The sequence below is a fragment of the Lagopus muta genome, chromosome 5 (assembly GCF_023343835.1).
Source record: "Lagopus muta isolate bLagMut1 chromosome 5, bLagMut1 primary, whole genome shotgun sequence".
In the NCBI taxonomy this organism is placed as follows: Eukaryota; Metazoa; Chordata; class Aves; order Galliformes; family Phasianidae; genus Lagopus; species Lagopus muta.
In genome coordinates this window covers 53661561-53686287 of record NC_064437.1, presented here as the reverse complement: position 1 = coordinate 53686287, position 24727 = coordinate 53661561, and the positions used below count along the sequence as shown (strand labels likewise).

Sequence of the window (24727 nt, the reverse complement as noted above, 5' to 3'; positions counted from 1 at the left end):
TCAATAAGCCATGTGAAGTGCCCTGGCACGTAACATTTAACCTTGCTCAAAGTGTGTGAACTTAAATAAGAGGAGGGCCTGATGAAGAATTAGTTACTGAAGATCCACTGGTCTGTTCTCACACCCCAAACCAGTCCACATAAGACAGACCAAGCTGGGACAGGTTAGGGTCTAAGCACATGGCAAACACAGTGCTGCTGGCCAATTGCTAGGAGCAAATGTGATAACAAACCAGCAGCTTCCATCAGGTAAAAGATACACTGCCACAAAGGAACGCTTTGGTGCTCATAAATTCTTGACCAACTCTGTTTGCTGGCTGGTTTAATCTTACCCACCACCATGAAGTAAGGTTCCTAACACATCGCATCATCCACTCTTCAGTGCATACAACTGCAGACTTCTGCCTTCCTGTGCAAGGCAAGATGCGTTTGCTTTTCAGCTTGGGATCTGCCTCACTGAGCAATACCAGACATCCTTCTCATAGCAGCTGAGATCAGATACTTCAAATGAAGGCAACCAGTGGTTGTTTTTTTTTTCCCCTGATCCATCAGCTTGTGCCTTGGAGCCCAATGATTGATTCATCCCCGAGACAAAAAAAGACTTTAGACACAGACTTCTATTTTCTCTCTCAAGACACTAAACTTTTTCCAATGACATCGAATTTTCAGTCAGAATCTGTTCAGCTGGTGTACTGTCACAGAAGAAGAAAACTAAGTTCTGTAGAGAAGTAACCAAAAGTACATGGCATGCCTTTACCACAAACATGTGCACTGATAGAAATCTGGGTGGAAAACCATCCACGTCAGCATGCACCCACTTCTGCACACCTTAACTCCTCTGCTCCTCTCAATCTTTCAGGACCTAGCCTTGAGAATGCATTCCATCCCCACCCATGTTCCTCCATCACAGCCTGAATCACCCTCAATTCAGCACTCCCCTCCCTGAGCCTTTACTCACTAACTGCACACAAACTGTGAGACTCTAAACAGGAAATTATTTCATGTTTATTCTTTGCTTTTTGCAACCATTCATCCTCATTGGTCAAAATAAATCCTTAACAATGAGCATCAAACAAACAAAGGGGAAATTAAGACAACCGTTTGTACTGTGAGAGATTAGAGTCCAAAAGTCTCAGGATGCAACAAGCTGGCTGCTCTTTGATCCCAAGCAGCTGGATACTAAAGAAAGGATGAGAACTAATGCAGCACTAACTGGGGAGTCAGCCAGGAATCACCCTGCTTAGCTCGACTCTCTCTTTTTGCTTCCACATCCCACCGTTCACTTTTTACTTATTAACCCCACCTCTCATCTCTTTCCTGTCGGTAAAACACAGACTTCTGGGGAGAAGAGAAGGCTCAGGAAAGTCTTTGCCCTTGCACAGCAGTTGCCTTGTGCAGGTCTATGATGTTGGAGCTTCCCCTTATGTGTTGCAACTACAGCCAAGGACTAATAAAAGCAACACAAAACTTAAAACTCCAAAATAAAAGGTGTTCACCCACGTGGCAGGAGCTTTTCTAAAGAGCATGGGGAGCTATGTCAGTTCTGTCAATATGATTAGTAACTGCATATGTAATTTAAAAGTATTTGAAGTAGCCCTTATCCAAGGGTCTTGAGAAAATGGAGTCTCTGATAGCAAGCAAATCTGTTTAGCTAAGGAAGCTCTGCTCATTGAAGAGTAAGGTTAACATACAAGGGATGCTTCTTTCACAAAACAACCTACCTTAGATGGTAGATCAGTGCAGGTAAAGTCAAAGTGCCTCTAAAGAATCTTTACGTGGCAAGCTATGTTTCGTTTGCTATATAATGCTAATGCAACACTGAGTCCTACTGCAAACATCTCTTCTCCTAGAAACGAAATCAAAGGAGAATCCCCCACTAACACTGCCATAGCATTAATTTGAATTTAGTTCTACATTAAAATAGCAACATCAGGCATTTCTCTCTGCTTTTTTACCCTTTCTTTATGTTTGAAATTTCAAAGCAGTAAGGTAATACTCAACTCCAGGTCTGTTTGGGGGTGTACACCTTTTCTGTGTGAGGTAGGCTTCTACATTGAGAACTGCATGTGCCATTGCTCAATCCCAGTAAAATCCTTACTGAATATCCCCAGAATAACAACTCAAAGATGAGATCCATAGTAATCAAGACAGAAAAGACAAAGACGGGGGAATAAGCACCTTACTTATCAGAGCTGAATAAAATGTAGAGCTAAGTGCATCCCACGCCTGAGAGATGCTAGAGCTGTCACCTCTGCTGTGCCATACCTGTAGGAAAGTAACAACTCCAAAAGGAGTCTGCACAGGCTGCATCTGAGGGTCTTCTGTCAGCAACATATGCTGGATTCTGGACTCACTGTTGTCCAAAGGGCTGTGCCACGACACATGGTCACCACTGCAGAAAGTGTTTTCTACAAGGAAGACAAACAAGAAATATTTAGACCAGAAAATATGCCAGAAGAATGCTTCTGTTAGCATCCATCTGCTCCTGATCACCGTCAAATGGAACCTCTGGTCAGGACCAGCACAGCCCTGTTGCTGCTCATAGTGCACAATACTGAGTGAATCCTGTGGCAAAAAAAAGAAAGAAAAAAAAAAAAGGAAAAAGGTTAGCTATTAGTACCATCAAGTTAGATTAGCCCCTCTCTAATTTACTGTTAGTCTCATTTTGTGAGAGGGCACAGTTCGCCTGTGGGCCAAACGCGATGCCTATATGACAACAATTTATTCTTGATTTGCCACAAAAAAGAGATTCTGAAATGTAAATTAGACTTAAATAATACTTTATCTATTAAAAATCTCCAGTCTGCTACCCAACTTGTGACATTCTATGTCAGTCACTTTCTCTTCCAATTGTCTGCTGGCTCTGGTGAAGAATTATAATATGTTCCTTCTTCCTCAAACAATAAGAAAACCAGTTGGCTATAAACTTCATTTTAAGTCAGAACGGCCTCCATCTACATAAAGAGATAGAAATTATTCTTCCTTCTTCACAACTGTAAGAATTCCATCCTCTTCCTTCTCCTCAGAAAGACAAACCATCCCCAGACGACCCTGCATCTCAACTGCAAACCAGAGGGTACAGCAGAAACCCTACACATAGCACTGCCCCCAACCCAATACTTGCTCTGTGGATGAACTAGAAGTAAAGCAACCATTTTCACTCTGGTTGCAGCACAGCGCGTCTGAAAAGTCCCCCCAGTGATGAGCTAACCCACACCTACACGGCTGGGGGTTTAAACCACAGCATCTTGGGCAACTCACGGTTCCTCCACCAGGTGTCCCCATCGGCGTTGGTTTGAACACTTATTATACATGGGTTTTCAGACAAATTTCTCTGACAGCTCAGTAGATTAAGGAAGAATTAAAATAACTCCAAATTCCATAAGAAGCTTGGCCCCAAAAACGAGGAATGGGACAGAAGTGTTGCGATAAGTAAGGGAACGTTTTCCTTCGTTACAACTAAGATAGAACAGAAACACATCAAATGGAGCTGCTCAAAGAAAAAAAGTTTATCTGTACGTACAATGAATTACACACTTCCAGCAGTGTGACTGAGAGGAACGGCTCATAGTGTTACTTTGCTTTCAGAGTTGGGACATACAATGAAAGAGACAAATGAAAAATATGATTTTAAAGTTTTCTTATATCAAAATGGCATTAAACAAATAGACAAAACAGGCAGAACTGCAAAGGATCTTGCTGACATTCTGCAGGTTAGCCAAAACGTGGCTGATTAGTTTTGTTTTTTAAATGATAAAAGCCCCTCAGTCACAGTTTTTAGGAATGAAACAAAACCACAAAGAACTTATTCTTGGCTCCTGTCTCTATACCACAACATTTTGCCCATCAAATGCTCACACAATTCTATGCTGATCGATCGCTGCATTTCACTGCTGCTGCTGCTTCTCCTGGGAAATCCCAGCCCGTTTAGAGCAGGTTTTCAAATGCAAATGTCTCTGCTGGAAATCCACCTGTTTCTGTCCATGTGAACACTGAACACTTAGAAAATCTCCCTCTTTCTTGCATGCACACGAATGCCACAAAATTCACACTGCCTATTCAATTAAATCACGAACGCACACAAAAAAAAACATTCTGCAAATAAGACAGAGTCCAATTAAAATCTGTAAGAGTGCAGAAAAATCAGAATTACAGCTTGAAACTCAGCTCTACGCTCACTTATTGTAACCCAACCAGAATGTAAGATCAGCCCCTGCATAGAGACCATTGCAACACGGAGGAGAGCTCGAAGTGCAGGGTTTGAGCTGAGGAATTGCAGGAACAAAGCACTGGATAGCCACGTGCACCCATGCAGAAACTGGGATGCAGATCCTCCATTCCCACCTCTCACACCTGGCTTGCAAACCAACCCACCAAAATCTTTATGTTTTTATCAAAAGTGCTGAAGTTCCCATAAATGTAAATTTACAGCTACGTTTCTGGTTTTGATGAATGCTGAGTTAGAATGTACAGCACTGGATAAACTCTCAAAGACATGTACAGCATGCTAATATCTCCTACGTGTACATATCTGTGGAGCAGTTGGAGTGCATCTAGAGGAGAGCCACAAAGATGCTCAGAGGGCTGGAGCACCTCTCCTATGAAGACAGGTTGAGGAAGTTGGGCTTGTTTGCCCTGGAAAAGAGGAGGCTCCAGGATGACCTCAGTGTGGCCCTCCAGTATTTAAAGGAAGTTTCTAAGCAGGAGGGGGACTGACTGATTTATTACATGGTCTAACAAAGATAGGACTTTAAACTAAAAGAGGGGAGATGTATGTTAGATGTCAGGAAGAAATTCATCACTCACAGGGAGGTGAGGCACTGGCATTGCTGCCCAAAGTGGTGGCTACCCCATTCTTAGACGTCCCAGTGCCAGGTTGGATGGAGCCCCGAGCCCTGAACTGGAGTGGGGCCCCTAGCCCACCACAGGGGGCAGGAACTAGATGACCTTCAAGGTCCCCTCCAATCTAAGCCATTCTATGATTCTATTTATTTCCATAAAAACAAGAAGAGTCAGAGCAGGATGCACGCGCTTATCCCAGGTACAGCAAAGGCACAAACACCTTTTGAGGAGCAACGTACTTCTCTGAGATGTGCCCACAGTGTTCCCACTTCTCCCAAACTATGCAGACTGTCTGTAGAAGCAGTCTTCCATCTCCAGATTAATATCTAGGAGCTGTTCTGCACTGCTGACAACGCAGGATAGAATCAGAACCTTCAGTGATCACAACACCAACATGGGTCCAAAGCTTCTCTTACTGCAGAGATCAAATGAGACACCTGTACTTGTGCTGGAAGCCACTCAGATGTGAAAAACTAGAAAATATAGACATGAAAATGGGTATCTTAATAACATGAAATAAAAGTTTGATGTAAAAAAAAAAATCAAAAGATTACAGGAAGAAGCTCAAGCCCACAGGACAGTGATTGAGTCCGAGATTACTAGTGTCCACAATGCCATCTGCATCCCAAAGCAATTGCTAGGATTAGGACAAACCACAACTCTCCTTTCAGATAAGAATGTTCCTTTGCAATTCATCTTGGTTTAGTAAACCTGAAACTTCATAGTCTCAGCAGCACTTCAGCCCTGAATCCAGGAGAAGGTAAGATGGCTTTCTGCCACAGCTGTGGGGCTGTTCCTGACCCAGCACTCCCCTATCATCAAATAAGGCAGCAATCAGTCTGGGTGCAAATGGGATTTAAACCTAATGTGGTAACGTCACCCATCTGCACAAATTTATAGAACGGTGTTTTAACAAAAACTCCTGAATTATTCTATTCTGCCAGGGAACTCCGATGCCACAGAACTGAAACACACCACAGGCAGGCATTGATTTCTTAAGGGCTCAACAAGGAAATCATTAGAACATTTCATTTCAAATTTATTGCTTTCCTTCGTATTTTATAACAGCAAATCAGAAGCATCACTCTAGCTCCACAGAACTGAGGAGACTAAATTTCCCACAGACCTGCTCTTGTGTCATTCTAATATGCAAAAGCAGCATCCATGAGACAGCTACACCACTCTACTCTATAAAGCCTCCCATATTTTGAAGTCTTTACAATGCCATTATCCATTCTCTTTAACAGGCTGCACGAAGCAGGTGAAGCTCCTTCCTGCAGCCATGGCCATAACTCAGCTGTGCAATCTCTCCCAGCTTTACTCCCCAATTGCTCCATAATGAGAACTGGGGAAATAACTCAGAGAACCACCCCACTGTGGACCAGTAAATTCTTTGTGCAGCAGTGCTCATGTATTTTCTTAAAGTGCACTTCCCCTGTATTCAATTTGACTAAACACAGTTAATGCCTAAAGAAATAAATACAAGTCATATTCCTGGCCTCAAGATGCTTTATAAACAGCATAGAGAGTGCAACCCATGCTCAGGAGGCATTGGCTAGCTCTGCAGAGAAACAGCTTATTTCCCATTATATTTTCCATTTCTTTTTTAAATCTGCCATTTTTACATCTGTTTAAGAGCCCTAGCTCCCCTGAATAACTGCAGGGAGAAAGTGGAAAAAGACAGCACACTGAGACAAGCACTGGGAGCTAACAGCGCTCCATCTCAAAGCTGCCCCAGGCCGAACCTAGCCCAAGAGGTGCTCCCCACCAGCTTGCTGCCCTGTACACAGAGCAGGTTTGGGCACCTGGGAGGCAAATATCTCCTCCTGAATGCACACAGGGAACAGCATGGAGGAAAACAGAGCTAAGGCTGTTCCACCAGCGAGGAGACAGAAAGGGAACTCAGAGCACCTCTTCTGCCCATGCCCAGCCTGGCACACAGCCTGAGCCTGGTCCTTTGACATTAAGCTGGCTTGATTTGGGGCAAACAGCTGTTCTGCTGCACTCGTATTCTTCTAAAGCAAGTCTCTGCATTCCTCTCATCTCTGCAGAAAGCCAGGCTGTGGTTACAAGGTCCTTTTTTTCTGAGCTGTGTGAGATGCTGCTAAAAGGAACAATCCTGCTTGTCCTCCTGTGACAGCAGCAGTTACCTGGGTCGCTGCCCTCCAAGCTTTCATGATGCTTGGCACAACTCCTGTCACTTCTGTGCTAGCTTGGTCTAAAAAACACATCTAATAAATTCACAGCAGAGCATGGCAGTGGGTACACTGGCACGCAAGCAAGGTGACCACATTCCTCACGCAAGGCAGACCTTATGCTACCTGCACTGCTCAGCAGCTTGAACACTTACATGAGCTTTCAGGTTGTGTCCAACAGCAACTGCTCAGCTGAGCAACAGACAGACAGCAGCACTCAGAAATTCTGTAGATGAGGGCAAAGCAAAGCAGAGAAAGATTTCGAGTCCAAAGCTTTGGGAACAGGAATGCTACAGAGGCCCTCAGTGCTCCTGACCAGCAAGACAGTGATGCAGCTAGACATTTAAATTGAATGCAGCTTATCCAATACTTGCAGAAATCATGTAATTTATTGCATTGCCGTTAGCCCATGCACAGCTCATATAATTTATTATAAGTGCATTTTCCCCAACATATTTTTAATATTCAGTCTGGTTTTTTTTTTGTTTTTTTTTTTTTGAAGGTAGTCTGGCAATCTGTCACAAGAAAGATTTGATGCTGCATTTCAGTACCACCTTGCAGATGGAACAGCTAAAATTAATTACGAGAAACAAGGGGCAAACAGAGTCCAATGTCGAAATGCATTAGCTATGCTTTTCACCAGAGCTACTTAATATATTTCTAATTAGCTCACTAATGGATACGACTATGCGTGCAAATATGTAGCTGTATGAGACTAAACATGAAAAGAGTCTAAAAATCTCAAAGCAATACTGCTATTGCAACTCATCATACAGACACAAATTCAAAAAAATAGCACAAAAAACAGCATATAAAGAAAGAGCTCATTCAGACTCATTTACCAGTCATGTTAAATTAAGATAATCCAAATTAATGCTAAATTCAGTGTCTGCTTCCTTTCCTAACCTACAGAGGATTGCACAAATAGATTGGTAAAGGAGAAAAACAACTGTGATATAATCTGGGGTACCAGCTGGCAGCATTAGTTTGTAATTTCATTTTTAGCTCAGGCAGAATGTTTCAAGAACACAGAAGAAATTATTCGAGTCCAAGCCATGATATATTTGTACTACTATATTTGTAAAAAAAAAAAAGCCCTTTTTCCAAGTTTGTGCTGCACAGTTCAGTTTTGCTGCCCCTTATCTCTGTCTGGGAAAGAAGAACAGCCCCAGCACAGATTCACACGGGGCTGCTGCCTGCTGCAGACATACAGCACAGACAAGATGCCTTGGGAAGAATTCAATCCCCGGAGCACAATTAAACAATGGCTCCACTGCAGGGATTCAAATTGGGCTTTTATAAACAAGGGGCCTAGGCAAACGGTTCTTCAAAAAAGAGTGAGGAGAAAAAACAGATTATCAGCCCTGTAAGGACTCCTTGACCTCTGAAGTTTGAAGACTGAGTTCAGAAAACAGAAGAGCAAAGCAGATTTTTTGTTTTTATTTTTTTAAGTTGATCAGCAGGTGGAAAGTATTTCATTATTTTTTAAATCCTGGTGGTTAAATATGGAAAAGGAATGATCCTCTGAAAAGCACTCATCAACTTACACACTTGGGTATAACTTATCAGATCCCTTTAGAGTCCTGGACTGAAAGTCAGGTGGAGGGGCCAGAAGCAGAACCCACCGTAATCCCAGCAGAACGAAGAGGACTCCTCACTGCTCAGAACTGCCACCCATCCACTCACACCGAGGTGGTGGCAAACGCGTCTCTTTGTGCCACAGTTTCCCCTGATGGAGTTACAAACACCGCTTTTCATATCACAATGCAGATCCCATATGCTTTACGTGACACTGAGAGCACAGTATTTTAGCAGCTAAATTATTATCATGCAACAACCAGCACGGCTCTGGGCCTCCTCTACCCCTTCTGTTTCCCAGGACAATTCTTTCCCATCCCCTCCACATCTGTGTGCCTGGCTCCCTCTCCCTGCCCAACTCTACACGCACAGTTTCCATTACTGCAGCCTCTGAGAATTTCTCACAGGCTCCCAGCTAGTGACTCCCATGCCCAGGGCACACTCCCACCCTCTGGGAGCTGGGGGCCCCATCCTCTCTCTGTCTTCTTCCAGCCCCCTTCTCCTACGCCTTCCTGCAGCCTCCCCCAGCTCCAAGCTGCCCATTGCTCCTTGCAGCCTCCTGCAGCACATGGGCACCTCGATGCAGAAACACTGTAGCAGATGCATTCCTAGTGATGCTTTCGGAACAGCACAGCTCTTACCTGCCTGATCTGTCTGCATGGTGTTCACCTACAGGGAGGGAATATATGGCTGCATGGCATCATAATGAGAAAGAAAACAAACACGCGTGAACTGCTCTTTCACAGCCCCACAGAACTCTCCTGCTCCAAGCTCTTATTTCTCTACACCTCATCACCCACGACCATCTGCCCCAGGTTCTGCACGGCTGGTGTGCTCTCCTTTTCTCCAACACTAGTGGCACACCCACATCCTGCCTCCTGCATCTCCCAGCCAATCATCCCCAGAGGAGCAGGACTGATGCACCTGCCAAGCACTGAACCTGGGGGGACAGTCCCAACTCTGTGGATAAAGCCTCCCCCTTAGCATCATTCCTGCCTGTGAGGAGAAGCCCAGAGACCCTGTGGCAGCAGCCTCCCAGAGCCCGCTCCTTGCACACATTTTTTACCAGATGGACCCTACTAGCTCTGCCCAGCAGAGCTGTCACCAGCTTCCTGCATCTCTCACCTGAGCAAGATGTGTTTTACAGCAGTTCTTCAAAGGATCACAATTATGCCTTCAGTAGCTTCTGTAATAGAATAGCCTCAGGATGGGGTGGAGACCCAGGCAAGAGAGGATGTTATACAGCAGGATTTTCTGCAGATTAAGGACTGGCTCAAAATAGGTATTTAATGACAATTTATTTACAGATTGCACGGTTCCACACAGAGCCAATTGGAAGAGAAGCTTGCCTGTTTATTTAAGGACGCTATCCTGTATTGGGACAGACAAAAGTCAGAATATTTTACAACCATATGAATGCTTCAGCTAGGTGCAGCTAGAACAAATACATGTACAACAGCACCTAACAACCTCTCAGGTGTCCTCTGCAAGGGAGGAGAAATGCAGTGCAAGAGAAACACACTGTGTTGTGGGACCTTTTACACATTCATGCATGTGGAAGCTCCCAAGATGAGCGTACATTTAGGTGGATACAGGAGCACTACAAGACTGCTGCCACTCGTGATCATCCCTAGGTACTTAGGAGATTTCTGTTAAAGAACTTTTTAAGGGTTTGAAAAACTACTAAGGCACTACCCTGCTCTGAAGGAGCCAAAGATGATGCACACAGCTTTAACGCCCAGCCTGAAAGAGGTCTCACACACTGCAAGACTGCTCCAAGATTTCTCTTTAAGTAAAAGTTACTCAACAGAAAAGGCAGGAAAGGGAGGATAGCCTGTGCACAAACACCTGTACAGTAATCACATCAATCTCCCAGGAAAAGTTACTCAGTTATCCTGACATTGGTTCTGAGTCTCCTATCGGAAAGCAACGGGACAGTTTAGAGAGCACCATAGTGCTGTTTCTCAGTGGTTGCTTTTAACTTCTCAGAAATTTAAAGCTTGCATGGACCAAACCTTTGTTTTAATTTTGGCAAAGCAGGAGGCTGAAAGGTGGGAAGCAAAGGAACCTTGCATTCACACACATTTATACAAAGTATTAGAAATATTAGATGAGCTCCACAAGCTCATTACAATAATGCAAGAGAAACACAAACTCTGTCCAAGAGCTATAATTACGGTTCAGATGCAAAATGATTAGTCTGTTTCTGGATCACCTTTTGAAACTCCATTCCACATGTTCCAATACAATTCCTTTAAGCCTCAGGTTTTCAAAGAAAAAGGAAAAGAGTCCACTTCCCACAGGCTCTGGGCTGCCTGCAGTCTCTGAATCCACTCTCCCAGTTCCCTTCCCCACCAAGAACAAAATGCTTTCCCTGCTGCGCCCATTTGCTGCCTCCTGGCTGAGCTGCTGTAAAGGTTCTTTGCATGTAAAGCTGTCAGAAGATGGTCTGTAATGAGCCCAGCATACCACAGCACTGGCAGACAGAGTGCAGAGCAGGTTAGGCAGAGCACACCATTTCAGTACCACTTGCTTCACAGATCTTCAATAGAAAGTGTAAGAAGGATATATGTAACAGCAAAGCCAACTTCCAGCTCTGCCTGCTCTCCTCTGCAGTTTCACCTAACGTAGGCTGGTAGATGTCAAGGAAAAAAACAAGTCCTTTTCATAAGACTACTCAGTTTGTGCAATCTTCACTCTCTCCTCTGTGCATCCCAAATGACTGCACAGGCAGTAAAAGAGGATGCTCCTATGACCGCAAAACAATCCCTGTTTTGTGGCTTTCAGCTCCTTGACAGGGGGAGGCAGCACTATTCTATGCAGAAGCCCTTAACTATTAGAGTGGCTGCTTCCGTTTCCCAGAAAAGGCTGAGTGGGACAAAGACCTCATATGTAAGAGGCCAGAGGACCTCACATCAGCAGGAGGGGGTTTTCTGCATTCCCTGAGCCATGCCCTTTGTCTCGCATTCCTGCCACAGCACAGGGTTAGAGCCTTTGTCCAAGGCTGGATGGAACATGTGCAGCTTCTGCCTTGCTTCCTTACCCCAGGAGTCAGAACCACTCTTCTGGTCCCCAGTACCTGTGCTTTTCAGCCTTTTGTAGCAGGGATGCTCTGGGTAGAATGGAGAAAAGGCTTCCCTCTACCTTGGGTAGAAAACAGGCGAAATTGGTTGTGATCCTGAACTATGACCTCTCTTGATAAACAATTGCCAGAAGCCAGCATCCTGGGATCCCCAGGGCATGAAGCCTGCTGGCTGCCCTTCCATTCTTCAGCTGTCACAAGATGCATCAAGGCTTCTCTGGGTATCCACTCCTGTTTCTTCCCCCCCCTTCCAGAGGGAGCCCACTTGCAGTACACAGGCTGAAGTAACTCAGGCACTTGCAAATCTGATGTATGGTTGCATTTTATAAGTGCCACTGCTCTGTCTATCCATGACATTTGAGAGCAGTCTATAACACATGGATTGATGCAGAGCACAGAGAAGACAGATCCTTTTAACTTTTTTTTTTTTTTTTAAATAAACCAGCTGAATGAACTGTATTGAACAGCTGAAAAGTAATGAGCCAAGTTCAATTCCCAGGCTGCAACAGGACAGGGGTTGACAGAATTAAAAGGGACAGCACCAGCTGAAATCCAGCCAACACAAACTGTGCCTAAACCTGCTTTATCTAAATTGCAGCATTAGCTAAAAACAAGCCTCTTCTTTCAGCCGCTGCTGAGATCCCTTGCTTACTGCCTGGAAATGCTATACAGGCAGAAGGAAGATTGCTTCTCCTCTATTTCAACAGTCTTTTATAAGGAACAAAGAGTTTCTGTGCCTCTGCTCCTGGTACAAAGTCTCCCCATGCTTTAGTGTCAGTGCAGCCTTCAGGGCACAGGAAGGTCACAGACCTGTGTTCAGCTGGGATTTACACACTGAGACAACAACAGCTCCCTGGCAAGGCTCAGAAGGACCCTTCCTGATCTTGTGAGGAAGTTGCTGATCCCCCCTGTGCTGACAAAGCAAAAAGCAGTATCACACAGCAGTGCTGCAGATCCCCTCCCCTCTAGTCCATGAGAAAGCATACAGCGCTTTTCAAGCCTGGCTAGAGGGTTACTGGGAGTTTTGCATCAGTGCAAAAAAAGCAATTTGGTGCAACTTCCAAGCAAAGCACAGGGAGATGTTACTCAACAAAAGCAGCAAGCACTAAATGGAAGCGTTGCTTGGTCCCAGCAGCAGTGGGAGGAGTGGCAATAGGCAGGATGGAGCCCTGTGCTGGGACATCTGCAGTACTGCACAGAGGCAGCATCGTGCCATTCTGAGCAGAAAAGAGAAGTCAAGTACAGTCAGCCATCCAAAACCTGAGGTCAGGCCGTTCCGTTTATGCTGTAAGAAGAATGAGAGTAGGGCAGCATGCAAGTGAGCATACCAGCCATGTGGTGACAGCAGCGCTGCACAGCTGTCACACCTGCAGCTCTGCTTCATCACTTCCTGCTCTCCAAGATCTGAAATTTAACACCAAGATCTGAAACCACTTCTCTGGCCCAGACAAGACTTGCAGGAACGACTGGCAGCCAGGTGCGTGTCAGCTCACTGCCAGGCAGGCACCACAGCTCCTCCGTAACAGCTGCAGCCTCCTTCCTCCCTCAGCAGCACCATGAGTACACGTCCCTGCCTCACAAGCAGGGGGAAAGGTGCTGCGCTCAAAAGGTGCCCAAAATCACAGCCACACAAAGTGACAAACAACACTAAGCTCTGGAAGTCTGGAAAGAGGAAATTACACTTAGATCTGTTAGAGAAGGATGCGTCTCTGCATGCTGACCCATGTGCCAGCCTCAGTGCCACCAATGCCAGGATCCATCCTCTTCCTCTTTTCCTGTACTGAACATCACAGACACTGTGCAATTAGTACCACTACACTTCCTCTACAGTCCTCCTAGATGGCAAGACTCATGACATTAAGAAAAAGCAACCAAGGGTACTGGATATTTCTTTGAGAATGGAAAAGAGCAGCTATACTACAGTTTCAATAGATCCTGCTGGATTGAACCCAGAACAGTCACAAAAAAAACAAAACAAAAAAAAAAAAAAAAAAAAAGCCAAAACAGATCAGAGAAAAAAGTTTGATGCCAAAGTCTGAACAGTGAGAAGGCTTCTTGGAATTTGCTGGAGAGATGCCGCATCAGGAAAGCAGGCAGGTGCCTGGCTCCAAGAGCTCAGGTACAAAATCTGGTGGCTTACAACTGCATGCACAGGCTGAGCGCCGTCAGGGCAAGCTGATGTCTCACAGGCAGCAGCAGGAGGGTTTGCTGCAGTTGGCACTGCTCTGGGCCAGTTAATGGGAGCACACAGGCAAAGGGAGCGAGTTCTACCAGCTGTGTCTGGCAGCACCTGTACTGCACTGTTTGGCTGCTGGGCACAGTGAACAGTTAAGTGCCAGCCCACACATTTCAGACCTTGAACAACCTGAGCAGGAAGAGAAATAAGAAGGTAAGAATAAATGTGGTCTCAGCTTTAATGTTTTCTCTGTGCAATCCTGGGACAGTATTTCAAAAGAACATGTACTTACACTCCTACACACTGTCTCCTCTTAGAGGTATCTTTTCTACAGATGAAACTATTTTCCATGAGGTCTGTTCAGAGTGAAGTGACTGATCAGCTGCTTCTCTGGCTTAACAGCAGAGTCACTGTTAAGAGTCTGGGTCGCTCTACAGCCAGTGCTTTGCTGTGACACCCAGCAGGACAGAGCTCTGCCCATCCCACCAGGCACCTCGCTGAGGACTCGCGTGGAGCTGACTGGTCCCAGCAGTCAGCACAGTGCACAGTGCCAGCCACAGCACGCAGCTCCCAGCTGGAGGATGGGGGACGTGCTGGGGTTAGTTTTGGAGATAGGGAGTGGGAAATATCGGGGAGGTGAGCTCATGGGCAGCAGCACACAGAGAACTGGATTTATTGCAGCGCCGCGGGACAGGGAGGAGCGAGGATGCAAATACGTAAAGGATGTGCGCTTTGCTCACAGAACAGCTTGTTTTATGGGAAATGTCTAAGAGGAATTAGGCTAAAACCCAACCAATTTCTCATGGACCACTGAATAACTATCAGATGATGAGAGCTTTTGGCCACAACAAACTTAGGTTAAATTGGAACCAGGAACAGCATGTTTCCATGCCCCTGTGCAGAACCAAGGCACACAGCCTGCGTGCCCAGCTGTGTTCTACTCACCAACGGGTAGCAGCAGGCTGGGTGCTGCTCTACAATGGCACTGCACTGCTGTGTCTGCACAGAGTTCATTGTGCAATGGGTTCTGCTGAAATGAAATTCATGTTGATTTATACTACTTTGTGGAGTAAAAAAAAACAGTTAATCCGCCCATTTTTAATCTAAAATCCTGGAATACAAGAGAGAAACCAAGGCCAGCTCCACACTGGAAACTGGTCAATATTACAAACAGATGATAAAAAAAATATATATATTTTACAGAGCCATAGCAACCAGAAGAGAACGATAAATCACCCTAGCATTAAAAACATATAAAGGCACAGTCAAGGGGGGGGGGGGGGGGGGGAAATAAATCTATGAATTACTGGAAGATTTTATTTGGCTTTAGTTATCCTATTGGGAAGAAATAAACTTGGACAAACAAGCTAAACAAGCCTCATTTGTATTCAAGGAAGCGAGGAGTTTGTTTTGTTTTTACACACAGAAATTGGCCAGCGTTGAGAGTGTTTGAAAACATGTCAGCAAGGAAAGAGTCATTGAGGCTACGCACTGAAGCCTGCTAAACCCCTGAAGAGCTGAAGATGAGGTTTAGTGGTTAAGCAAGGGCAACAGGTGTCAAAGCATTCGCTAGTGTAATGGCTTCAGGTCCACGACCTCAGCCAAATCACTTAATCCTACTGAGTCTCATTTTCAGTGTAAAAGTTATACTGCCTGTCAAGTGCAAAGTGCCTCTGTGGCTGGGATTAAACTAACTTGAATCGGAGGAAAACTGCTGAATAAGAGCATCTTCAGCTGCAGTCCTTACCGCTCTCATAACGATGCTCATTTGCCAGAAGGGAAACTGAGGCAGCAAAGCTGGTATAATACACTCACATTGATTCAGTGCAATAATGACAGGCAGGAACAGCATATGGGTTTCCTCAAACTACAAACTATCCATCAGACAGGAATTTCTACCTGAAAAAAATCACTGTCTGTCAGAGGTAACTACAGAAAGCTAGATATACCTCAGTGTGGGCTTGCTTTGCAGCCTGGCTTCTGAAGGCTTATAAACCTGCAGTGCATTGGGTGCTTTTGTGCATCCTTCCCCTTCTAGTAACTTTGGAAAGTTGGCCCACGGACTCGAACCACAAAGAACAGGATGGGAGTTCAGAGATACTGAGTTCCTACAGGTTTCACAGTAATAAATTGAGGACAAGACATTTCATACCTAATCCTTTGGAAAGAGAATCCCTCATAGTGAAGTGCAGAGAGTCAGCCATGCCAAGTGAGGTGCTTGTAAAGAAAATAACCCATAATCTATTACTGGTTTGGTCACTGTGCTGACACACTGCTATCAACACGTGTAACTTGTCATGCATCTGCTGGAATCAGATCTGTCCAACACACTTTTCAAAAGGTGTAATAAGCTTTGCTAGGGAATAATTTAGTCAAGGTTATCTAAGGTCTGACAACTGCCTCTACTGCATGTAAGCAACTTTCTCCGGAAGTAATTGGCTGAAATCTCCATTAAATCATCATCTAAATGGAAACTGCACCTGACACACTTCCTTTGCCTGTATATTTTGTTACTACATTCTGCAGTTCCCCAGACACAAGCAACTCCCTACTACAGAACTAGTGAAAGATTTTCCTAACGACAAGCTGTGAGCCTACCTTACAGAAACACCAGCAGTGACAGGTGTCTCCTACCCTGCTGGCACACAGAGAAAAATATTACTTCATTCCCTACATCCCCTGTAGTAATATATAAAAATATTACTACATTCCCATTTTGCATATTTGAAGACTGTTCTCCCATCTTCCCTCCATTTTCTCTTCCCTAGACTAAACAAATGCAGTTCTTTTGATCATTCCTCCTTAGGTCATATTTTCCAGACTTCCAGATCATTCTTACTGTCCTCTTGCAGACTTTACTGGGATGTATCTGAATTGAAGCCTTTTGCCCCGAACTGGAGCCAACGTTGTATGTTTCCTCTTGATGTGCTGACAGCAGTGTATTGTATGTACCCCATGCAAAACACAGAACAGTTCTATTCATGCATTAGGATAGTTCTGCCTCCCTCTCAGACTGAACAGTGTTGGTTTAGGTACAGCTTATTGGTGAAACCAACTCCGAATTGTTTTCTTCTCCTTGCAAAACTGCTGCCCTACCCTGTCTGTCCCCAGCCAGTAACTGCATTGGGTTATTCCTGAAGAAGCATGGGAACTTGCACTTGTTGCACCCTACTGAGCTTCCTGCACGCACGCATTCCAGATCGTCTCCTCACTTCGCTAAGTTCACTCTGAACTCCACCCCAAGCAATACAGTGCTTTGCTGCAAGTTTTGTCAGGATACTTTGCACTTCTATGACCTTACCATCCTGGTCAATCCCAAATTGCATCAGCCCTCGTATAGACTTCAGAGGAATCCCAAATCTACCTACCTTCTGTGGTTGATGACAACGCATAGACAACTACTTAAGTCAAGACATCTAATCAATATTGCATCCCCTTCTTTTTACCAAGATCACGTTTTCTTGGCTTGCTCACGTACCTGCTACATGAGACTACGTCCGAAGTCTCACTGCTACCAAGGTAACTAACATTCTTTGTTTCCTATAGCACCCATTACTGTGATACAAATTAGTTTATTTCCACTTATTCTTGATAAATCCAGACAGGAACTTCCATTATTCCCTTAATGTCTTCCTACTGGTTGCTTAGGTGCCAAAGTCTAATTGACCAATAATAAATCTCGTGCCTTTGTTTTGTGGACAAGTTCTCCAAAATCTGTACCTTACAGCTGTAGATTTCTCTTTCAGCCGAGGAAATACAGCAGCAGCAAGATCTCATACAAACAATGCATTTGTTTCCATTGCCCTCACAATGCATACATTTGAGAACAAACTTCACCACAGAGAGAAAAAATTCACAGATTTCAATTTCAGGGAAATAAAACCCAAGGCCATTCTATACCAATCAATTCTGCAGGGCCTAAAGAGTTAACAACTATAAGCATAAATTGGTTCCACCAACAGACATTCCCGGTATACTCACAAACCATGACAAGTTAAGGTCACTGAATTGTGCAAAGTTTCATTTTCAAGGTTTGTAGGATTGTTTCTTTTTGCAAACTAAAAATAACAGAGTTGGAATTTGTGGTCATGGTCAAACAGTGATAAAATTAAGAACAGATAAAGCCACAAAAACTTTTGAGATTTGCAAACTTGGTTTTCTTGAAGGAGGAGAAACAGTGCCATTTAATCAAAAGCACAAAGCATCAAGTGTTCCTTACAGTGAACAGGGCAGCCAAGGCTCAAGGAGATCTGAAATCCAATGCAGAGGACGCTCAAGTACAGCCACAGAGAGGGAGAGATGGAAACAACTAAACAACATTCATTTGCTTAACAGCCTTTGTAACAAAAATACATCGCCTGCAACGACATACATTTTGAAATGCTAGTACACAGTAACAAGGTTTAAGACAGCAGTAGCTGCTAGATTAGTCTTCAGCTCAATCACCACCAGCTGAAAATGCTCAGGCTCAGCAAGAGCTTAACTACATCTTATCCTCCCATAACTACAACTGGACTCAGCAAAGCACATCTACGATAACCAAATCCTCCCATAACTACAACTGGACTCAGCAAAGCACATCTACGATAACCAAAATGTTGGCTTGTTACACAAGAGATAAGAGTTAAGCTCTCAGCATTCAAAGTAAACAATCCTTTGACAAGCCAAAGTGCCTGGAACCTACCCAAAAACTTCCTGCCAGTTTTTGTGGCTTTTTTTTTTTTTGGGGGGGGGGGGGGTTCTTGCTTGTTATGAGTGGATTAACAAGCATTACTCAAGTTGTGTTGGTTCATCAAGTATTTTTAAGGCTATCTGAAGCACTAAAGAGTCACCACAGATTTTTAAACAAGTGACCAATGAGGTACAGGTACACTGGAGTCAAACAGTGCTTGTTGATGTCGCATTTGACAATTGCTCCAAATGGCACCGCCAGAAGAACTTGAGCAAAAAAGTACCTTTCATCAAATTAAACAGTGCAATAGCACTGCATCCTGCTTAATGCTGACTGGGTTTTGGAAACACCACCCCTCCAAGCACCTGGCAGCATCCAAGTTTTAACACCTGAGCAATGAAGTCGTGTGAAAGAACAACTTAAAACCAAAAATGAGCCGTCCATCTTGTAACTACCTTTCCAACAGCTGTTGATCCTGCTAGGCCAACCATCACCTTCCCACGCCAAGCCAGCACTCCTCCCAGCTTACACACTCTTGCCTCCCTGCTCTACAGGACTCTGGTTTCCCAGCCCCTCACACTGTGAGGCCCCAAACCAGACCCAGTATTTTAAGCCAGGCCTTCCAAGTGCCAAGTGGAAGAGGTAATAACTTCCCCCAGTCTGCTGGTCACGCTCTTCTCAGTGTAACCCAGTATGTGGTTTGCCTGCTGCATGATGAGCATACTGTTGGCTCATACTCAATTTCATACTCAAAGGGGTCGATTTATGATTCATACATACTCTGGGTTTCTTTTAATAATGTAAGTTGAGAGCAAAATACCCAGAGGCTAGAAACTATTAAGTATATTTGAGCAGTGCCTTTAAAAAGTCATAGTAGATAATCAAAATCAGCATGGATAAGCAGAGGATAATATTGAAGGCACTTAAGAGTTCAAGACAGAGCCTAACACACATGGGTACAATCAATTGCTCCTTCCAGTCTAAAAACAGTTTGCTTCGAGGTCAGAAAGCAGAGACAGCATTGGTGCAGGAAACTTGAGAAATCTTCCAGCACAACAATCCTTTGCTTGGTAAAACTCCTTTAAGCAGCATTTTAACACTTTCCCTGGCTCAACAATACCAAGAAGCAGAAAGTGGTACCTCATCTACCAGGATGAGCTGTTCCAGGGCTGCTGCACAAACCAGGGAAGTTTCTGCCCTCAGCACCAGCTCAGACTGAGACTTTCATCCTATGTTTTGTCCTGCTAAATCTCATTTCACTTCACACACGTCTTCTCACAGAAAGGTTGAGACAAGCAACTGCACTACTGGAGATTGTTTAACATGCAAATATGAGGTGCTGACATGACCGTAGCAGAGACTATACCAAACCAGATAACGTTAAAGGCTACATGAAGAGTCCTATATGTAATACAGTTTAATACATAACTTATTGTATGCTATACCTGAAGGGAAACCTTAGAGTCAGATGCTTTTGCCCAGATCCTGCAGTTCAGACACAGAAAATAAGAGTATGCATGTCAAGTACTAAGAAGTTAACGCCCTGAACAATTTAGGCAGGATAAGAACCTCAAACAATGGTAAGAGCCATTAAAGTAATGTGAACTTGGATGCTGAAGAGCAGCAAAAAACCAAGACAGAAAAGATTACAGCTGTAATGCTATGACGGGTGGAAAGTACCACGATAATAGCAGGGTGGCAAAGCCTTTGGCTGCAGCAAAGGAGAACAAGCCAAAGTGCAGCAGCTACGGATGCAGAAGTGAAAGAAAAGAGCTGCTTACCTTTGAAAGGCCTAAGGTAGGCAAGGATCTCCAGCAAGAGATGCCCACACCTCCACTGCCAACCCTTAAATGGGGCCTGGGAAGGGGTGGATCCTGGCTCCACTCCTTCCAGTCACTCAGCTGCATTGCCTGCACCTGAGCTCCTCTGGGTTGGCCCCACCTTCCCACCAAGTGCTCAATCACTGCTTCAGGCTGTGACTCAGCATTACCACTACAACAGGTGAGCCCAAACATAAATGGCAATTGGAGAAGATAGCTGCACCACAAAGGTTACAAAAATTATTATATTATTTTAAACTTCAACAAAAGACATTCCCAGTACAAAGACAAGCAATAACCCATGCTGACATTGGTCTCTGTCAGTCAATATTTAGAAAAAACACAAGAGTTATCACTGCCTTACCAGTATATGACAAGTTACCAGAGCAATCCTGTTTGTGCCTGGACCTCTCCCTTTTGAGAGTCAGCCAGCTGGCTGAAAACCAGCAGTGGAATCAGGAGTTACTCAGCAATTTATTAACCAGCCAAATGCTACAAATTCAATAATCATTTCTTTGGAAGGTACTTTAAATGTAAAGGACTTCAACCTCGGTTAAAAAAAAAAAAAAAAGTTCTTATATTTTTATGCAGATTTTGTGACAGCCTTTCAAGTACATTATGCACTCAGCCACTTCATAGATCTTCACCTTCTCACCATACAAACTAATATCCAAGCGACTGGCACAACAAAACAGTTGGATGGTTCTTAACTTTCTGGTAAGTCTCCATAAGCACAGCTGATTCTTCAGTGCCAATTCTTTAGCCTTCCCAGCCCTGGCATCTATAGTAACTTTTATGTCATTCCCATCTTCTTATTTACACACACTAGCACTACTCCGCTGCACAGATCAGTGAAACCAACTGTTTCAGAAGTTATAGCCCTTCTACTGAGAAATGAGACCTTATCAGATGTGTGCCCCACAGCCATTTCAAGATAAACAAGTTCGATACTTACATTATCTTCCCTCATCATGGCAGAGCTGAAATGAACACCATAAGAAGAGTGCCAGTCCCTGTACCGCTCCTTTCCCATAATCACTAACTGTTCTGTACCTTCAGTTTCTCAATATCAAAGACCTTAAATCATCCAAACAGCAGCTGGATTTTGTACCCAACAAGAGGGCTTGATGGAAGAAACCCAATGTTTTTGGCCAAATGTTCACACACAAAAAAAACTCTCAAGATTTGACAGAGCAACTGGGAGACCCGACCGTAGCACCATATGACAGATGCAGTCCTTCTGAACGAAAGCAACAAGACGTGCAGTAACAGATTGAACCCTGCAGTACCTGACTGGAAGACGTATCTCGCTAAGCCTTGCATTAACTCTGCTGGCCAGGTAGGTGGAGCCGACTCCCCCGTTTCTCTCTTTAGTCGAAACGTCAACTCAAATCCAAAGCCACTTGGTCCATCTGTTCCTGTAAACCTGTAAGGAGCGAAAAATGAAAAGTCAGAACATATTTTTGTTAGTGAGAACAGTCTACAATATTAGCACTGTGGAAAAAGGCTGAACGTCCTTTTCACGTTCTCTTATTTCAGTCTACGCTAGCTCAAATGGTGTAACATGGATAGTTTAGCAGACGTAATAATTTCAAAGGTAACAACCATAGTAATGTTTTCAGCCAGAATCATGTTGGGAAATGTCAACTTCTTCTGGGTGACAAGTGTGATTTTTAGCAGCCTGATTTTGTTTTTAAAAGAAAGTTGCAAAATTTGCACAGATAGCTGCCCTAATTACACTTGCTTAAATGGGAGCACCAAAGAAAGTACCCAACAGAAAATGTTATTCCATTCTCCTGAACTCAAATTTCTGCATATTCACAAGTGGGCTGCAACCTTATTTTAAAACCAATACGCTTGTACACCTTCTCTTTCTGTATCTAGGAGGACAACAGAGGAAAAGCATTGAACGTGACAACTACAGCTCATAAATCAGGACATTTGGCCATTTCCCCAAGTTGATGGAGGCAGATGTCAGTTTATTTGGTTTGGTCTGACAAGGTCTCCCCAGGAGAATAAATTCATATTAGGAACATCAGGAAAACAACAAAAAAGGAGCAAATAAAGGATGCTGCATATTACTCTGCTTCAACAAAACTAGTCCTTTACAATCCAGTATTTGACATTCCTACATACAGGAAAGATCTAAGTCCCCAACAGCTGAAACTACTGCGTTTAGTCTGTGAATATGAGAAACTTCATGGACAAACATCTAGGCTCACAAACTCAAAAGCAAGGTAGGGACACCAGTTTTCTTCTTAGCACTGTCACCACACCCCCATCTCATTTGTTGTAAGTGTTCCAAGAAAGCAGATCTGAAAAAGAAAAGGATTTATGCTGGGCATAAAGACACCTCATAGAAACTTTCATAAGCCAGCACTGTTCTACAAACTCAAATCTACTTGTCCAGCATCGGCAAATTCTCTGGAGAAACTCTGTGAATGTCTTGGATGCTGGTACCTTGCTGACACACATGGAAGATACAATGCACAAAAGTGTTAACATTGTGCCTCCAGTAAAAGCAGGCAAGTGGAGCAGTCAGAAAAGCGATGAGAGCATTTTCCATTTGAAAAACACAGATCACTAGCAGTGCCATGACCGCTTCCAAGAGCTGGGAGGAGCGTTCCAACAGCAACAAGGTTGTTTGGAGCAGACGTGCTTTATAGCAACCCTGACTAATGGCAAGTGCTAAAATCAATCAAATTTAAGCATCAATGCACCTCCTTCATGATTCAATGTGGCTTTAATATGAAGACTCTTCAAGGAAAATTTTGTGGTAGACTTGAAGATAAGGCAAGAAAAACAGTTAAGTAATACACCCAAGGACAGAGCCCAACTGTGAACAGCCCACAGAGAACTGAACAGCTGTGCCTGGAAGCAAGAGGGCTGGTAGGGAAAGTCAGACACAATAGAAAGGGAAGAAAACAATATAGCGAATAAAGACTTATTTGTGTATATATGCAAGTGTGCCTATTTTTGTTTCTGTGTATATAATCCTCAAAAAAGAATTTGAATTTTATGTACTACAGAAGCAAACGCTCCAAAAATACAGCAGGTAACACATTTTATAGTGGTCATTTGGTACACATAAAACCTCTTTTAGGAAACAAACGTACTTGGAAGCAATAAGCCAAATAATTACATTTGGTTCTACAATAAAACAAGAGCTTACTGAATAACTGGACTGCCAGGGATCTCAGAGTGGAATTTGGATGGGCAGCAAAACCTGCGTGCTGCGATCTTGCTTGCAGCTGTGCCAAGAAGATTGGTACAGGGTGGTGATGGCCTTGTAAATTCAAAGCTGTACTTTTTACATTAAGCACCCCTGTTGTGTTTTATTAGTTTCACGTATCAGTTAGCAAAAGAAAAACAGAAGTATTTCATAGAGGGAGAAAGAAAAATGCTTCAAAGCGGGTAATATTCAGGGACTGATTCCAGGAAAAAGCATTCACCATAAACTGCAATGCATTATGAATGGGTCAGTTTTTGAAAGGATCAAAGTTAACAAAAAGCCTTCCAGCTGAACTTACACAGTTAATTTTTTTGAAAGTAAGATGGCTCCCTATTGAATTTCCTCCTTTCAAGGCAAGTTCTGAAACAACACTCTCATTTTGAGTAACTTTTGCTTTTGTGTTTCGTTTTTTGAAACTCCACAGATTCCCTGCTTCAGGGTAGGCAGAAATAACCACTTAACAGAAGACCACACGTGTTTTATATTGATCCATAAGCAAGTTACTGAGTAATAGAGGTGTTCAGGTGGGTTTCCAGCAAATTTAAAGCAAAACGAGATACGGGAACAAGGCTGGCCAGCAACACACCAATAACTGCAAAATGGCAAAACTGACAGGCAACGTTACTCACACAGATTTTTGTTTCATAAACAACACAAGAGCCTTAAAAGAGAAGAATTGCAGGAAGATACATAGAGTAAAAGATAAGTAAATGAACAGTAAGTCAGTTTCCTTCTAAGATCTTAAGAATCCCTGAAGAGTTGGCTTTAAATGTTTTTAGAATAGTCAGTGGTCACAGGCTGTTGACATGACACTGCTTTGTTAGGAAATTTTAAATACATGCAATTCCCCTGCATTGTACAGTTGTTCAAAGCAATTCATCAATAAAGCCTTCGATTTGAGCCCATTTCAGTTTAGTTATCTGGTTTTGAAAATTTGTGGCAGGTGACTTTAAAAACCTGTGATCATTTAAAGAAAAATCATTTCAGTTTAACTCAGACAAGTCTTCCACAGAATGAAAGAAATATTCACCTTCAGAATGCAGCGAGGGTAGTCAACTTCAGCCAGTGTTTTTTGCCAAAGCTTTTGCTTTCATTCTTCCAAAAAAGTATATTATTTGAAAATTAGTCAAA

General features: G+C 43.6%; 1 protein-coding gene across 2 annotated transcripts in view; it reads right to left on the bottom strand.

The window, feature by feature from the left end:
- SUFU (SUFU negative regulator of hedgehog signaling) overlaps nt 1–24727 on the bottom strand; it is an 86479-nt gene that overhangs the window by 41530 nt on the left and 20222 nt on the right. For both annotated transcript variants that reach the window (XM_048946627.1, XM_048946628.1), the window contains exons 3-4: nt 21654–21790; nt 2265–2407 (exon numbers count right to left, since the gene is read on the bottom strand). In XM_048946627.1, the coding sequence (XP_048802584.1) occupies nt 2265–2407; nt 21654–21790 (280 nt within the window). The remainder of the gene's footprint in view (nt 1–2264; nt 2408–21653; nt 21791–24727) is intronic.